This window comes from Triticum urartu, chromosome 3A, assembly GCF_056163025.1.
Source record: "Triticum urartu cultivar PI428250 chromosome 3A, HENAU_Tu73, whole genome shotgun sequence".
Lineage (NCBI taxonomy): Eukaryota > Viridiplantae > Streptophyta > Magnoliopsida > Poales > Poaceae > Triticum > Triticum urartu.
In genome coordinates, this window is record NC_141875.1 from 55,891,638 (window position 1) to 55,910,699 (window position 19,062).

The following is a 19,062-nucleotide window of genomic DNA, read 5'->3' on the forward strand; positions in this document are numbered from 1 at the left end:
AAGAAGTCTCTGTGTTCGATAAAACACTAAGGTTTTTTTAATGCATTCCAAATTCCGAAAATAATTTGGATCTGCGTTGTGGATTCGTTCTGAAACTTTGATGCTGCTAAATTATCAATTACGCTTGCTATCTCAGCTGGTTGCAGCGCGTGATTGGTTCGATCCCTTGCGAGGTTGACTTTTTTTTGGAGCAAGAGTAGAAGTTTGTTGGCAGTTATGGGCCGACCCAGTCGGATACCCGCATGTGCGAAATGATGACTCTTTGCTGTAGAGAGCGGCGTATAGGAGGTTCCCGGCAATTTGTCCTACAGGGAAATACGTGGGCCTTCAGGTTCCGCCGGATCTCTATTTTTAATGTCTCAGTTGATAGTCTTTGCGATTAATTTTCGTCCCACCACTTTCGTCCGGGTTTTTTTCGTAGGTTTTTTTCGTTTCGTCCACCACCTCTCCTCCGCTGGTTTTACCATCGCGACAGAACCGGTGGACTCCCTCTGTCAATCCCTCGCTAGCCCTACCTCGTCTCCCGTCTCCAGTCGCAGCCGCCGCCACACCTGCCGACCCCGGCGCAGCACACCCACCCTTGCATTCGGCCACCACGGCGGCGGCGACGGCCCGGCTCCACCCACACACTTATCCAAAAAAACGCGTGCGATCCCCTCGACCTCCACGTTAACGCCGCCGTCGTACGATCCCCTTGACCTCCACGTTAACCCCGCCGGATCTCGCCTCCACGGGATCGTCGACAGTTCTGGATCGTCGCCGTCATGGGATATGAAAAGTCGATAAAGCCGCCGCCGCCGATCCCCTCCGGAAGACCCTGCCGACCCCGCCGGATCTCGCATCCACGGTTCTGGATCGCCGCCGCAAAGCGGTTTCAAACCCAGGTATTTTTGATCTGGATTTGACTCAAAGCCTCATCAAGCTTGTGCCTGCTCCCCCTGGCCCGCAATCAATTGTTCGTCCTCCTGTGACCTCGCTGGCTCAACCAACGATGGAGTTTGTAGGTTGTTCGGTCAGTCCTACCATGCGTTTGTGCGAGCTTCCCATCTCATGTAACCACCACTACACCCACTTCCTATCCCATCGTGCTTGCTCATCATTGTTTCTTTCAGTTGTTGCATAGGTTAGATTCGGGTCTCCATGTGCCATCGTCTTACTTTTTCAAGGGATCTGCTTGACGTAATAACCGTTAAGGTATTGTGAGGATCAAATTGACCAGAATAGCAGGATCTACTCCACTCAATCAAACTCAGAGGAATAAATAGAGTAATTTGTGGGTAATTTGATAGATCAGGAGGTAAGATACCCCATCTTGAGAGAGTACAATAACTAGGGTTCTACTCTAGACTAGAATTTGGGGAAAATTACAACCTGCCTTCCTCCGTCGACGGGAGGGGCTAATATACTTGCTTTCCAGCTCAGCGCGGTAGAAAAACTACTGTTGCAACAGACAGTACACAGTAATAACTTGAGTGAAACGGTGAAGGGATCTGAGCCATTGAACTTTCTCTTATCATCTCAACTGTTCATTAACTGAACCTTGTGCCTGTCTCCTGTCTTCAGTGTAGCTTCAGTATCGCCTGGGTTCTGGTCCTAATCCGCCGCCATGACGACCGCCTTGTCCTCGAGGTGAAACAGTTTGTGACCAGGGAAAGTTTTGTTCATGAACGCAACATCTTCCCAGGTTGCATCATCTGGAGCTAAGCTTTCCCATTGTACCAAACACTGACCAACCGGAGTTTTGTTCCGATTGACGATTCTTCTGTCCAACACTGCCACTGGAATTGTCTTGATATACCCTTCAGGCGTAACTAATGGAACATGAGGTAGAGGAATTGCTTTATGTCCAATATGTTTCTTGAGCTGGCTGATGTGAAAGACTGGATGTATGTTTGGACCCTCCGGCAGGTGTAATTTGTATGAAACCTCTCCAATTCTTTCAATTATCCTTTATGGACCATAAAACTTGGACCTCAGTTTCAGTGATCCTCTTAAACCGAATGCATTTTGTCTGTAAGGTTGTATTTTCAAATACACCATATCGCCAGTGGCAAACTCTCTTTCAGTCCTGTTTTTGTTAGCAAAGTGTTTGATTCTGCTCTGCGCATGTTCCAAGTTGGCTTTCAATCTTTGCATCATGTGTTCTCTTTCAGTGAGTGTCAATCTTGCTTCTGGAGAAATTTTTTGTTCCAAGGCAAATTCCCCTATCTGTGGTGGTTTGCACCCATACAGAGCTTGGAAGGGGGTGCTCTTGAGTGAGGATTGGTAACTGGTGTTGTACCATAGTTCTGCTAATGGAAGCCATTTCATCCGTTTCTTTGGTTCTTGAAATACCATTCCTCTTAGATATGCCTCTAAGCACTGATTTACTCGCTCTGTTTGCCCATCCGTTTGGGGATGAGATGCTGTGCTGAACCTGATCTTGACACCAAAAGCAGTGAATAGTTCTTGGTATAGTGAACTTGTGAAAATGCTATCTCTGTCAGAAAGAATGCAGACAGGAATGCCATGTAGTTTAACCACACTATCCATTAGAGCTTCAAATACAGTCTGTACTGTATAAGGATGTGTCAGAGGAATGAAATGAAATATTTGGTCAACCTGTCTACCACCACTAGAATGACTTCTTTTCCTTGAGAATTGGGCAAAGCAGTAATGAAGTCCATTGTGATGTGAGCCCAGGCCATGTCAGGGACAGGTAATGGCTGTAGCAGTCCTGGAGGGTGTATGTGCTCTATTTTTGTGAGTTGACACACAAGGCACTGCTTGATAAACTCCTCTATGCACTTTTTTAAGTTGGGCCAATAAAAAACTTTCTTGATTCTGTAATAAGAAGCCTTAATGCCTGAGTGTCCTCCCATTGAAGAAGAATGTAATGATTGCATAAGTTCTTGTCTAAAGTTTGTATTGGCTCCCACATAAATTATGTTCCTGTACTTAATCAGTCCATTGTGGAGAGAGAATTTTGGTTGGGGAGTAGTGCCAGCAGCTATTTTCTTTAAGAGCTTGGAACTGTCTGGATCTCCCACATAACTGGCTTTCACATCTTCAGTCCATGTAGGAATGACCAAGGTTACATTGTTGCACTGCATTGCATTGCTTGCATATTTCCTGGATAAGGCATTAGCTACCACATTTTCTTTTCCTTTCTTCTACTCAATAGTGTAGTCATACTCCAACAGTTTAAGCAGGAGTTTGTGCTGGATGCCTTCTGCCAACCTCTGTGTGGTCATATATTTGAGAGAGTGTTGATCTGTTTTTATGACCAAAGCATTTCCCCATATATAATGTCTCCACTTCTTAAGTGCCTCTAGTATTGCCATTGCCTCTTTTTCATAAATGGACTGAGCTGCTGATTTTGGACCCAAGCTCTTGCTGAGATGTGCAAGTGGTTTCCTTGTTGCATGAGAACAACCCCAATCCCCGTGGCACATGCATCAGATTCAATTGTAAAAGGGAGAGAAAAATCAGGCAGTGCTAGAATAGGAAAACTAGTCATGGCATGTTTCAGCGTTTGGAAAGCTTGGCTTTGTGGAGGGCCCCACTGAAATGCATCTTTTTCGAGCATATCATGTAGTGGTCTACATATTCTTTCATAATCTTTCACAAATATCCTGTAGTATCCAGTTAATCCTAAGAATCCTCTTAGTTTGGTCACATTCTCAGGTTCTTTCCAGTCCAATACTGCTTGGATCTTTTCAGGATCAGTTGCCACTCCTTGTTCCGAAATGACGTGACCCAAATAAGAGACCTGACTTGTAGCAAAATTACATTTGGATATCTTCACATTTAATTCATGTTTCCTAAGCATTTCCAATGTTCTCTGAAGATGTCTTATGTGATCTTTGCTACCTCCTGAGCACTGCGTTGGTTTTTCCCCGAAGAGGAAGGGATGATGCAGCAGAGTAGCGTAAGTATTTCCCTTAGTTTTTGAGAACCAAGGTATCAATCCAGTAGGAGGCTACGCGCGAGTCCCTCGTACCTGCACAAAACAAATAAATCCTCGCAACCAACGCGATAAGGGGTTGTCAATCCCTACACGGCCACTTACGAGAGTGAGATCTGATAGATATGATAAGATAATATTTTTGGTATTTCTATGATAAAGATGCAAAGTAAAATAAATGCAAAGTAAATAACAAAGTATTGGAAGATTAATATGATGAAGATAGACCCGGGGGCCATAGGTTTCACTAGTGGCTTCTCTCAAGAGCCTAAGTATTCTACGGTGGGTGAACAAATTACTGTTGAGCAATTGACAGAATTGAGCATAATTATGAGAATATCTAGGCATGATCATGTATATAGGCATCACGTCCGAGACAAGTAGACCGACTCCTGCCTGCATCTACTACTATTACTCCACTCATCGAACGCTATCCAGCATGCATCTAGAGTATTAAGTTAATGAAAACAGAGTAACGCATTAAGCAAGATGACATGATGTAGAGGGAGAAACTCATGCAATATGATGAAAACCCCATCTTGTTATCCTCGATGGCAACAATACAATACGTGCCTTGCTGCCCCTACTGTCACTGGGAAAGGACACCGCAAGATTGAACCCAAAGCTAAGCACTTCTCCCATTGCAAGAAAGATCAATCTAGTAGGCCAAACCAAACTGATAATTCGGAGAGACTTGCAAAAATAACCAATCATACATAAAATAATTCAGAGAAGATTCAAATATTGTTCATAGATAGACTTGATCATAAACCCACAATTCATCAGTCTCAACAAACACACCGCGAAAAGAAGATTACATCGAATAGATCTCCACAAGAGAGGGGGAGAACATTGTATTGAGATCCAAAAATAGAGAAGAAGCCATCTAGCTAATAACTATGGACCCGTAGGTCTGAGGTAAACTACTCACACTTCATCGGAGGGGCTATGGTGATGATGTAGAAGCCCTCCGTGATCGATGCCCCCTCCAGCGGAGCTCCGGAACAGGCCCCAAGATGGGATCTCGTGGATACAGAAAGTTACGGCGGTGGAATTAGGGTTTTGGCTCCGTCTCTGATCGTTTGGGGGTACGTAGGTATATATAGGAGGAAGGAGTACGTCGGTGGAGCAACAGGGGGCCCACGAGGGTGGAGGACGCGCCTGAGGGGGGGGGGGTAGGCGCGCCCCCTACCTCGTGGCCTCCTCTTTTGTGTCTTGACGTAGGGTCCAAGTCTCCTGGGTCTTCTTCGTTGAGAAAATCACGTTCCCGAAGGTTTCATTCCGTTTGGACTCCGTTTGATATTCCTTTTCTTCGAAACCCTAAAATAGGCAAAAAACAACAATTCTGGGCTGGGCCTCCAGTTAGTAGGTTAGTCCCAAAAATAATATAAAAGTGGATAATAAAGCCCAATAATGTCCAAAACAGTAGATAATATAGCATGGAGCAATAAAAAATTATAGATACGCTGGAGACGTATCAAGCATCCCCAAGCTTAATTCCTGCCCATCCTCGAGTAGGTAAATGATAAAAACAGAATTTTTGATGCAGAGTGCTACGTGGCATAATTTTAATGTAATTCTTCTTAATTGTGGTATGAATATTCAGATCCGAAAGATTCAAGACAAAAGTTCATATTGACATAAAAATAATAATACTTCGAGCATACTAACTAAGCAATTATGCCTTCTCAAAATAACATGGCCAAAGAAAGTTCATCCCTACAAAATCATATAGTTTAGTCATGCTCCATTTTCGTCACACAAGAATTCTCTCATCATGCACAACCCCGATGACAAGCCAAGCAATTGTTTCATACCTTAGCAATCTCAAACCTATAAACTTTCACGCAATATATGAGCGCGAGCCATGGACATAACACTATGGGTGGAATAGAATATGATGACGGGGGTTATGTGGAGAAAAAAGGAGATAGTCTCACATCAACGAGGCTAATCAACGGGCTATGGAGATGCCCATCAATTGATGTTAATGCAAGGAGTAGGGATTGCCATGCAACGGATGCACTAGAGCTATAAATGTATGAAATCTCAATAAAAGAAACTAAGTGGGTGTGCATCCAACTTGCTTGCTCACGAAGACCTAGGGCACTTGAGGAGGCCCATTGTTGGAATATATAAGCCAAGTTCTATAATGAAAATTTCCCACTAGTGTATGAAAGTGACAAAACAAAAGACTCTCTATCATGAAGATCATGGTGCTACTTTGAAGCACAAGTGTGGCAAAGGATAGTAACATTGTCCCTTCTCTCTTTTTCTCTCATTTCTTTTTTTATTTAGGCCTTTCTCCTTTTTATGGCCTTTTTATATTTCCTCACTTGGGACAATGCTCTAGAAAATTATGATCATCACACTTGTATTTATTTACAACTCAATGATTACAACTCGATGGTAGAACAAAAGATGACTCTATATGAATGCCTCCGGCGGTGTACCAGGATATGCAATGAATCAAGAGTGACATGTATGAAGGAATTATGAATGGTGGCTTTGCCACAAATACTATGTCAACTACATGATCATGCTAAGCAATATGACAATGATGAATGTGTCATGATAAACGGAATGGTGGAAAGTTGCATGGCAATATATCTCGGAATGGCTATGGAAATGCCATAATAGGTAGGTATGGTGGCTATTTTGAGGAAGATATAAGGAGATTTATGTGTGAAAGAGCGTATGATATCACGGGGTTTGGACGCACCGGCGAAGTTTGCACCAACTCTCAATGTGAGAAAGGGCAATGCACAGTACCGAAGAGGCTAGTAATGATGGAAGGGTGATAGTGCGTATAATCCATGGACTCAACATTAGTCATAAAGAACTCACATACTTATTGCAAAAATCTACAAGTCATCAAAAACCTCGGCACTACGCGCATGCTCCTAGGGGGATAGATTGGTAGGAAAAGACCATCGCTCGTCCCCGAGCGCCACTCATAAGGAAGACATTCAAAAAACACCTCATGTTTCAAATTTGTTACATAACATTTACCGTACGTGCATGCTACGGGACTTGCAAACTTCAGCACAAGCACTTCTCAAATTCACAACTACTCAACTAGCACAACTTTGATATTATTACCTCCATATCTCAAAACAATCATGAAGCATCAAACATCTCTTAGTATTCAAAACACTCATAAGAAATATTTTTTATTAATCTTGAACACCTAGCATATTAGGATTATTTAAGAAAATTACCATGCTATTTAAGACTCTCAAAATAATCTAAGGGAATCATGAGAGATCAATAGTTTCTATAAAACAAATCCACCACCGTGCTCTAAAAGATATAAGTGAAGTACTAGAGCAAAACTATATAACTCAAAAGATATAAGCGAAGCACATAGAGTATTCTAACAAATTCCAAATCATGTATGGATCTCTCAAAAGGTGTGTACAGAAAGGATTATTGTGGTAAACTAACAAATAAAGACTCAAATAATACAAGACGCTCCAAGCAAAACACATATCATGTGGTGAATAAAAATATAGCTACAAGTAAAGTTACCGATAGAAGTAGACGAAAAGAGGGGATGCCTTCCGGGGCATCCCCAAGCTTTGGATTTTAGGTGTCCTTAGATTATCTTGGGGGTGCCATGAGCATCCCCAATCTTAGGCTCTTGCCACTCCTTGTTCCATAATCCATCAAATCTTTACCCAAAACTTGAAAACTTCACAACACAAAACTTAAAGTAGAAAATCTCGTGAGCTCCGTTAGCGAAAGAAAACAAAAGACCACTTCAAGGTACTGTAATGAACTCATTCTTTATTTATATTGGTGTTAAACCTACTGTATTCCAACTTCTCTATGGTTTATAAACTATTTTACTAGCCATAGATTCATCAAAATAAGCAAACAACACACGAAAAACAGAATCTATCAAAAACAGAACAGTCTGTAGTAATCTGTAGCTAGTGCAAGATCTGGAACCCCAAAAATTCTAAAATAAATTTCTGGACGTGATGAATTTATCTATTAATCATCTTCAAAAAGAATTAACTAAATATCACTTTCCAAATAAAAATGGAAACAGTTCTCGTGAGCGCTAAAGTTTCTGTCTTTTACAGCAAGATTAACAAGACTTTTCCCAAGTCTTCCCAACGGTTCTACTTGGCACAAACACTAATTAAACACAAAAACACAACCTAAACAGAGGCTAGATAAATTATCTTTACTAAACAGGATCAAAAAGCAAGGAATAAAAATAAAATTGGGTTGCCTCCCAACAAGCGCTATCGTTTAACGGCCCTAGCTAGGCATAAAAAGCAAAGATAGATCTAGGTATTGCCATATTTGGTAGGAAGTTCTTCAATGAGGCACCTACCATCTTTAGGAATTCCTTTATTTTTATTGATTATCAAACTTTTAGGCACAAGATCGAAAAAATCATTTGTAACAAATGGTTCCTTAATGATAGCAAAAAGATTGGGATAAATACTTACAGATTTGAGATCCGCAGTTTCCTTACTAGAGGATTCACCCTTATTTTTAGGAACATACATAAGCTTGGCAATTTTAGTAGGAGGACTTGGAGTATTCTTTACGGAAGAAAAAGCGGTTCCCAAGTTGGTGATGATACCCTCAAGTTTATCGATTCTAGTGGAATCATGATTTATTTTCTCATTAACTATAGGTTCCTTCTCTTTAATATTTTTCAAAGTGACTCCTACTTTAGATCCATACTGAGAGATTCGGTTGTGGATCTTTTTATCCAAATTTTCAATTGACTCTACGGTAGCAACCTTATTTTCAATAATTTCGAGCCTTTGCATTACATGCTCCAAAGTTAATACAGTTCCATTAACCAAAAGAGGTGGTGAGCCAAATAAATCTATCATAGCGTTATAAGAATCAAAAGTGTGGCTACCCAAGAAATTCCCTCTGGTAATGGTATCAAGGACATATCTGTACCAAAGAGCAACGCCTACATAAAAATTGCAAAGAAGAACGGAAGTAGATTGCTTCCTAGTAGATCTATTTTGAGCATTGCAAATTCTATACCAAGCGTCTTTAGATTTTCTCCCTCCCTTTGCTTAAAATTTAGAATTTCATTCTCGGGAGACAACGAAGAAGATAAGGGACTAGCCATAACGACAAGCAAACAAAAAGCAAGCGGGCAAAAAGAGGCAACTAGAGAAAGAGAGGGAGGATAAAACGGGAAAGGTGAAGTGGGGGAGAGGAGAACGAGAGGCAAATGGAAAATAATGTAATGCAAGAGATAGGGATTGTGATGGGTACTTGGTATATTGACTTTTGCGTAGACTCCCCGGCAATGGCGCCAGAAATCCTTCTTGCTACCTCTTGAGCACTGCGTTGGTTTTTCCCCGAAGAGGAAGGGATGATGCAGCAGAGTAGCGCAAGTATTTCCCTCAGTTTTTGAGAACCAAGGTATCAATCCAGTAGGAGGCTACGCGCGAGTCCCTCGTACCTGCACAAAACAAATAAATCCTCGCAACCAACGCGATAAGGGGTTGTCAATCCCTACACGGCCACTTACGAGAGTGAGATCTGATAGATATGATAAGATAATATTTTTGGTATTTTTATGATAAAGATGCAAAGTAAAATAAAAGCAAAGTAAATAACAAAGTATTGGAAGATTAATATGATGAAGATAGACCCCGGGGCCATAGGTTTCACTAGTGGCTTCTCTCAAGAGCATAAGTATTCTACGGTGGGTGAACAAATTACTGTTGAGCAATAGACAGAATTGGTCATAATTATGAGAATATCTAGGCATGATGATGTATATAGGCATCACGTCCGAGACAAGTAGACCGACTCCTGCCTGCATCTACTACTATTACTCCACTCATCGAACGCTATCCAGCATGCATCTAGAGTATTAAGTTAATGAAAACAGAGTAACACATTAAGCAAGATGACATGATGTAGAGGGAGAAACTCATGCAATATGATGAAAACCCCATCTTGTTATCCTCGATGGCAACAATACAATACGTGCCTTGCTGCCCCTACTGTCACTGGGAAAGGACACCGCAAGATTGAACCCAAAGCTAAGCACTTCTCCTATTGCAAGAAAGATCAATCTAGTAGGCCAAACCAAACTGATAATTCGAAGAGACTTGCAAATATAACCAATCATACATAAAAAAATTCAGAGAAGATTCAAATATTATTCATAGATAGACTTGATCATAAACCCACAATTCATTGGTCTCAACAAACACACCGCAAAAACAAGATTACATCGAATAGATCTCCACAAGAGAGGGGGAGAACATTGTATTGAGATCCAAAAAGAGAGAAGAGGCCATCTAGCTAATAACTATGGACCCGTAGGTCTGAGGTAAACTACTCACACTTCATCAGAGGGGCTATGGTGATTGAGGGAGTCCTGGATTAGGGGGTCTCCGGACAGCCGGACTATATCCTTTGGCCGGACTGTTGGACTATGAAGATACAAGATTGAAGACTTCGTCTCGTGTCCGGATGGGACTTTACTTGGTGTGGATGGAAAGCTAGGCAATACGGATATGCGTATCTCCTCCTTTGTAACCGACCTTGTGTAACCCTAGCCCTCTCCGATGTCTATATAAACCGGAGGGTTTTAGTCCGTGGGACAACATACAATCATATCATAGGCTAGCTTCTAGGGTTTATCCTCTCTGATCTCGTGGTAGATCAACTCTTGTAATACTCATATCATCAAGAACAATCAAGCAGGACGTGGGGTATTACCTCCATCAAGAGGGCCCGAACCTGGGTAAACATCGTGTCCCCTGCCTCCTGTTACCATCCGCCTTAGACGCACAGTTCGGGACCCCCTACCCGAGATCCACCGGTTTTGACACCGATAGTGATGATGTAGAAGCCCTCTGTGATGGATGCCCCCTCCAGCGGAGCTCCGGAACAGGCCCCAAGATGGGATCTCGTGGATACAGAAAGTTACGGCGGTGGAATTAGGGTTTTGGCTCTGTCTCTGATCGTTTGGGGGTACGTAGGTATATATAGGAGGAAGGAGTACGTCGGTGGAGCAACAGGAGGCCCACGAGGGTGGAGGGCGCGCCGGGGGGGGGGGGGGGGGAGGGTAGGCGCGCCCCCTACCTCGTGGCCTCCTCTTTTGTGTCTTGACATAGGGTCCAAGTCTCCTGGGTCTTGTTCGTTGAGAAAATCACGTTCCCGAAGGTTTCATTCCGTTTGGACTCCGTTTGATATTCCTTTTCTTCGAAACCCTAAAATAGGCAAAAAAACAACAATTCTAGGCTGGGCCTCCGGTTAGTAGGTTAGTCCCAAAAATAATATAAAAGTGGATAATAAAGCCCAATAATGTCCAAAACAGTAGATAATATAGAATTGAGCAATCAAAAATTATAGATACGTTGGAGACGTATCAATCTTCCATGGCTTCACTAAATACCAATATACCATCAAAGAAAACCAATAAGAATTTCTTTTCTATGGGTTCCCGAGTTTCTTCACATACTTGATTCATCAAGCATTGGAAAGTTCCTGGACCACAAGATAGACCAAAAGGAACCACTATGTACTCGTAATGACCCATGTGTGTTCTGAAGGCTGTTTTAGGTATATCTTCAGTGGCCATTCTAATTTGATGGTACCCAGACCTGAGGTCTAGTTTGGAAAATACCTTTGCTCCATGCAGTTCACTTAATAAGTCTTCAATGATTGACATTGGAAATTTATTTTTCACTGTGATTGCATTTAGTTCCCTGTAGTCCACACACAATCTCCATCCACCATCTTTTTTCCTGACCATGATAGCTGGTGAAGAGAAAGGACTGCAAATCTGTTGAATTTCTCCCCTTTTTATTAGCTATTTGATGATTTCTTCAATTGTAGCCTTCTGGTAGTGTGGCAGTCGATAGGGTCTCAGGTTTGGTGGTTTAGCTCCTTCCTGTAATACGATTTTGTGATCACAAGTCCTCTTGGGAGGAAGCTTTTCTGATTCCTCAAACACATCAGCAAACTGCTGTAACAAAGGTTGTAGTGCTCTTGGGGGAGGAGAAGGGATGTTGTTGTCAGTTTGAACTTGTTGGATGTTTAAGATGTATCCCATTACTCCTTTCTGCAGCAGTTTTTCCATTCTGGCAGCAGAAATTACATAATTTTTCTTGGGAATAGTATGATCCTATAGCACTATTGCTTGTCCTTTCTTGGTCACCACTAGTAGCCTCTCCACTAGATCCAAACAAATTGGACTATATTTGTATATCCAATCAGCTCCTAGAATGATGTCATATGTAGCTAAATCTAGGACCTTGAATGTGCTAGAAAAAGTATGACCTTGTGTTTTGAAATCTAGTTCTGGAACTTGAGAAGTAGCAATTAACTTGCCCCCACCAGCAACTACGACTTTTCTGGGTTGTATTTGTTGTTGGTAACAATTGCATTTAACTGCAAAGCCTGAACTCATGAAAGTGTCTGATGACCCACTGTCAAATAATGTTGTGGCCTTTTTGCCAGATATGTCTATTATCAAGGAAAAAGTGTTTGGGCTAGGAGTTCCTTCTGCAGCATTAACAGAGATGTGCATAGCTTGAGATGTAGGTTTTTATACATTGTTCTCAGGTACTTTCTCTTTGTCTGGTGTATTTGGCGCTGTGATAGATCTGATCAGGAACAATATTATCTTCAGTGCTATCACTGTCTTCATTCTCATCCACTTCTTGCAATATGTGCAGTGTTTTTCCAATTTTGCATTCGTGTTGTCTTGACCATGGCTCCCTCCAGTACCAACAAGCTCTGGCATCCTTCGGAAAAGGTACATTGTACTTTTCTTGAGCTGGTACTTGAACTTGTAGTGCATGAGTAGTAGCTTTGTATTCAGGTGTATAATTCCTGGGCTTGTAGCTAGTTGGTGACCGAATCTTTCTGGCAGCTGTAGCTTTCTCATATACCTTAGCATACCAGTAGGCTTCTATGATGCCATTAGGTTTTTGTCCACACACATCATGTTTAATATCAGCCTTGAGGCCTCCAATGAAACAACTAAGCAGGAAATTCTCTTGCAAAGATGGATGATCTCTTTTCACCAGAGCAACACAGCGTTCAAAACTGTCAATATAATTTGCTACAGAATTGGTCTGCTGTATATTTTTCAATAATTCCACAGCTTCATGCACACTTGCTTCGGAGAATCTATCAGATATCATTTGACAAAATTGTTGCCAAGTAACCATTTGCCAAGGAACACAAATATTTTTCAACCAATTTGATGCTCGACCTTGTAAATGACCTGTAGCTAAGTTGACGCACTGATCATATGGAGTGCCAGACATGTCAAAAAACTTTTCACAAGCAATCAACCAACCAATAGGGTCCTCTCCCTCAAACAATGGAATTTCCAGTCTTGGACCCTTGAGAACTGCTTCAGTAAAGTAAGAAGGACCTCCCAGTTGTGTAGCATATTGGTTTATTTATGCATCATATAATTGTCCTGCAGCTTGGTACACTGGTGGTTGAGGAGGACCATTTGTAGAAATGTTGATATGTTGGCCTGTTATTGGGTTATAAGTATGAGGTGGAGTATACAGAGGAGTAATGATTGGGGAAAAATAAGTTAGTCTGAACTGATTTTGGAGAGGAATGTCCTGTTGTTTCTCCATGGATGTGCGAGTACTTTCAGTAAACAAACTAACATTTGGCAATCCTGATGTTACTCCTGGTACAGATGTCATCGGAACTGACCCTAGCTTAGTAAATTCCTGGTTCAGGTTTCTGTTGGTTTGTGGCTATGAAAATATTGTCTGATCTGGAATAGAGACCCTTGGTGGTATATTGATCTGTGGAGAGCCGGTACACACTGGTGGTGGGGCGCTGGGTGTGGCCATTTCAGTTTTCTGATTACCCAGAGACATGTTTTGTAGTATGAGCTGCAGTGTTTTCTGAATCTCTGCGTTCATATCCGCCAGCTTGGCTTCCACTCGTGGCATGGTCACCATCTCTGATCTTAACTGCTGCACTTCCGAGCATATTTCCTTCAAATCAGAGAGCTCAGCCCGTAGTTCAGATACTTCAGTCTCCAGTCTGTCCACTGTGATCTAAACCTTGGCACGTGTGTCAACCATCTTCAGATCGGATCGGTGTGAGAGACGGTCCAGCGATCTCGTCCCAATTAGCTCCGATTTGGACCCAACTCCTTGGCTATGAGTAAGAGGATCAGGGATTTTACAGGAATCCCAACCTGACCTTCTATTTCACGCCCCCACGCCGCCACTGGCCCACGGATCGGCTTCAAGGACAGGAATTTTACCGCGAGAGGAAGATCCCCAAGCAACCTTCCCGGACTAGCTGATCTGTGCCCGAATGAACGCCGCCACCACTTTCGCCGCCACAGTGTTCACTACCGCCGCCGCGAACATGGAGGGACGGGAGGGATTTTACGAGAGAGCCCAACCCCTCGTCCTCCACTGCTCGATTCGCCACCACAGCGTCACCGTCACCGAGAAATCGACTGGCTACTGATACCTTTGTGAGGATCAAATTGACCAGAATAGCAGGATCTACTCCACTCAATCAATCTCAGAGGAAGAAGTAGAGTAATTTGTGGGTAATTTGATAGATCAGGAGGTATGATACTCCGTCTTGAGAGAGTACAATAACTAGGGTTCTACTCTAGACTAGAATTTGGGGAAAATTACAACCTGCCTTCCTCCATCGATAGGAGGGGCTAATATACTTGATTTCCAGCTTAGCGCGGTAGAAAAACTACTGTTGCAACGGACAGTACACAGTAATAACTTGAGTGAAACAGTGAAGGGATCTGAGCCGTTGAACTTTCTCTTATCATCTCAATTGTTCATTAACTGAACCTTGTGCCTGTCTCCTGTCTTCAGTGTAGCTTCAGTATCGCCTGGGTTCTGGTCCTGACAGGTATCCAGATTTTCGCCAGATCTACACGTCAATATCTTCTCAGTGCATCTACAAGCTAATTAGTCAGTACTTCCAACCATTCTAACATGTTTCAGTTCTAGCAGCATGCAGGTGGCTCTAGAGGGGATTACATCATAGACATGCTGATCAGGTACATGGCCGAGTCGTCCGCAACCCGGTTCTTGAATCTGCCTCCTTGAGCTGATTCAGGATATGTAAATTTTCTGACTCCCCTTCTAATTTTCAAGCTCTTATCATGTTAACTTGCCACCAGAAACATGATTGTTGCATTCATCCACGCACATCTATCAGGGCATTAAGCACATATATCAGGGCATTAAGCTAAACTTAGCTTTTGAAGTGCATGTTAGTAAGATTTGTAGCGGCAACAAAGCCTACAACAGTCATGTTCATGCTGATTGGTCCCTTGTATATGTCAGCAATGCATCTGTTTTTGGTTTGCATTAGATTTGTATGAACTACTTAATTAGTATTGAGTCTCAATGGCATCTTCTCTTAGGAGCAGTTGATGGGGGAGATCCTAGCATTCTACATTTGGGGAGGTTTTCAATCTTTTCTGTAGAGAAATTGATCCAGTCCTGAATATTAGATTAGTCTATTTTACAAGGTTGAGAGTAGCTCAAAAGATTCTCATAGATTCTCTACCTTTGCCCTCATGAAATAATTCTAAAACCAAATAGTGATGTCAGGTGTAAATTCCATGAACAATAGTTGGTTTCTGTAGTTATTTGTCAAATTTTTCATCATAGGGTTCTAGGATTGGTGACTAAGCAGGGTTGTTTTCTTTCTTTAATACATACTCCCTCCGTTCCTAAATATTTGTCTTTCTAGACATTTCAAATGACTACTACATACGGATGTATGTAGACATATTTTAGAATGTAAATTCACTCATTTTGTTTCGTATGTAGTCACTTGTTGAAATGCCTAGAAAGACAAGTATTTAGGAACGGAGGGAGTACATGATTAGGTCATAACAATGTATTTTTAATGATCATACCTTTAAATCTCACATGAAAATAGAACATATCCTAACTTTTCTAACCATTTTCTGTTATTTGCTTGAGGAACAACCAACATGAATATTTGTATTCAAGCTCCCAACAAAGTTACTACTGTCGTCACAGAAATATAGTTATGTTGTATGCAAGCTTCAAAATATTGGATATCGGGTTCATATTGGTTTGGCTTCGACATATCGGATGTCGGATATCGGGTGATATATCGGACGATATGTAGATATATCGGAGAAAACATGTCTAGTTTGTTATTTCATTATTCTTGTTCAAAACTTTATTTTTAGTAAAACAAAATGTATGCTGCCAATGCTTTAACATGACACTTTTAGATTCCTAGTTTATTGACTTGTTGATTAAGAAACTATTAAGGAAATATTCACAAAATCCTTGCTTTATGATTAAAAACAATGTGATATACATGCATTTGTATGAAACATTGTGCACAACTTTGATAATACATAATCAATTTGTAAATGCATAATTATATTTCACTGCATTCTGATAAATAATTGTTGTCATCTATGTATCGTTCTATATTGGCGGACATATCGGGCTAGATATCGGTCATATCGGTCGATATTTCGGTCCATATCGGATGATATGTTTGAAAATGATATCTACAAAATGATATGTTATGTTTATATTGGTAGAGCCCCAAAAGTGATATATCGGCCTATATATCGGTCGTATCGGCCTAGATTTAAAAGCTTGGTTGTATGTATACTTAATTTCCCAAGATGTGGATTTTCTTCTTATCTTACATGCTATTTTTTTTTCTTTTTCTGCTTGTGAAAAAACTCAGTTTTAAAAAAAATAGGTCCTCATTCTAAAGGAGTAACTTCTTGGACCAACAGTAGATATTGTGTCGGGAAGGACAAGGAGTAGGAGCATTGGTTCAGATTTTCTCTATTGGCCTTGTGTTTTGTTTACCGATTATTGGCTTGACATGAAGATTGATCAGGTGCGTGGATGTCATGTGCATGTTCTTCTTAGTTTCAATACACTTTAACTGGATTATACTTCAAGTACTCCGAGTACTTGCTCTTGTAAACCGATAGTACGTTTTGTTTGCATTTTAACCCTTGTTAGTATGTTTTCCAAGCTACATGGCATGTTGCAACGCTCTTCGGAGTCAAACCCTTGGGTGGTGGCGACGGTGATTACGACGACGGGTTGTGGGCCTACCAGAGGGTGCGGCAGGCGGCAGTGCAAGGCGACTCATAGTGGGGCGCGGGGCCGATGCTCGCAGCAGTGGCGGGAGCGAGCATGGTGTAGGCAGCTGCCAGATGTGGTGCGGGCGGTAGCCGGCGTGGACACGTAGATGTTCATCCGGGACGCACGGTGAGTATTCTCCTCTGTTTGTTCCACTCGATTCCGATGGCCGTTCCCATGGTTGACGGAGGCCTGCATGTTTTCTATGCGGTGCACACGCTGAGACAATGCGTGGCGTTTGGATCGACCTGATCCGTGCTCCCGTAGCCCGTTCCGTTCGTGTATGTTCGTAGATTCGGGTTGTGAGAACCTGGGCAGATTTGTTTCTGCTGTTCATTTCTGGGTTGTGTGGATTTGTTTCTCCATGCATAACGAATTACTGATAAAAATCTCCATTTCCTCTGTTAATTGGGTATGCATACGGTGGTTTGATTAATATGGCTTGTGTTCTGAATGTTAATTCAGGTGTACAGAACAGTAGGCGAAAAGTATGGGGTGAAGTACTTGGAGGATGAGATCTTGATGAGGACCTCGAGGCCTCGGAGAGCCCCTCTGAACAAGACGCGCACGGGAGCTCTGCCTTGATGGGGAAAGCAGCGGAGTTGGTACAGTGGCGAATGTGGGTGGGGTCGGCCGTGGAGGGAGACTTGCTGGTCGGAGCAGCAGGAGCAAGAAGATTGAGGCGGTTCAGGTTTGTCTCTACCCCCCCTCTCTTTCCCCCCTTGTCTCATGGATGAGGTCGTTGGTGCACGCAAGGAGTGGGTCGAACACGAATCGTAGCAAGAGCGAGGAGCTGGACGTGGTTCATGGTTTGCCTTTAGTTCATATACTGAACCATGAAGTTGTAAGTTCATGTTCTTTATATTTGTACAGATATTTAACTGCATTAGTGAATGTTCCGGGTCTGATACAGCAGCTAAGCTTAGGTGATTCCTCATGTTCTATGTGGATCGCATAGAAAATAGAAATCCTAATTTCTAAAAATAGATCGAATCATGTATATATTTGCAGGGCAAGACAAGAACATTAGTTGGATCCAGAATATTGAGATTGCAGAGGACTCAACAAAGGGTCTGCACTTATTTTATAAATTCAGTATCAGGTTAGTGCTTCTGTTTAGTGATTATATAGAGCTACCTTTTGAACTTGCAGAAACTGAATGCATATAAAAATCGAGGACCTTTACAGTGGATGCATGATGATGATCATCCACCGAGCAGCACATCATCTTGGAAAAGCAGATGCGAATTTCTGCTAGGTATGCTTCTCCGGTTGTCCCTCGCATCAACTCTCTCAGCTCCTAAACCATTAACCCCGTCCTGGTTGTTCGTATATTTTCTTTTTGTTTTGTTTTTACCAATGCACTTTTTTTGGCATGTTTTAGTTTGTTCCTTCCTACGGCCAGCTCGACCATTTGCTCCGCAGGGAGTTTTTTAGCTCAGAAGGAGCAAATAATTTGAGAATGCATTGGTCTTTTCTGCAATCTGTTGTACAAGGGGATCTCTCATGTTTTTCTGCAGGCCCCACTTGCAGTGCAGGGACATACTGCCATGAAGAGTGTGTGTCTCAATGACTATCGGGTCCCACCTGTCAGTGCAAAGTTGAAATAAACTAAAAAATTGAAAAGCCAAGATTCGAACACGAATCGTAGCAAGAGCGAGGAGCTGGACGTGGTTCATGGTTTGCCTTTAGTTCATATACTGAACCATGAAGTTGTAAGTTCATGTTCTTTATATTTGTACAGATATTTAACTGCATTAGTGAATGTTCCGGGTCTGATACAGCAGCTAAGCTTAGGTGATTCCTCATGTTCTATGTGGATCGCATAGAAAATAGAAATCCTAATTTCTAAAAATAGATCGAATCATGTATATATTTGCAGGGCAAGACAAGAACATTAGTTGGATCCAGAATATTGAGATTGCAGAGGACTCAACAAAGGGTCTGCACTTATTTTATAAATTCAGTATCAGGTTAGTGCTT

At 42.0% G+C, this 19,062-nt stretch overlaps 1 protein-coding gene across 1 annotated transcript; it reads left to right on the top strand.

The window, feature by feature from the left end:
• Positions 1–17,636: 17,636 nt before the first annotated feature.
• LOC147978508 (uncharacterized) lies at positions 17,637–18,654 on the top strand. Its single transcript, XM_087516619.1, has 4 exons — positions 17,637–17,770; positions 17,953–18,005; positions 18,091–18,181; positions 18,268–18,654. The coding sequence occupies exons 1-4, from the start codon at positions 17,664–17,666 to the stop codon at positions 18,335–18,337; spliced, it is 321 nt and encodes a 106-aa protein (XP_087372745.1). The 5' UTR covers positions 17,637–17,663; the 3' UTR covers positions 18,338–18,654.
• Positions 18,655–19,062: the final 408 nt, after the last annotated feature.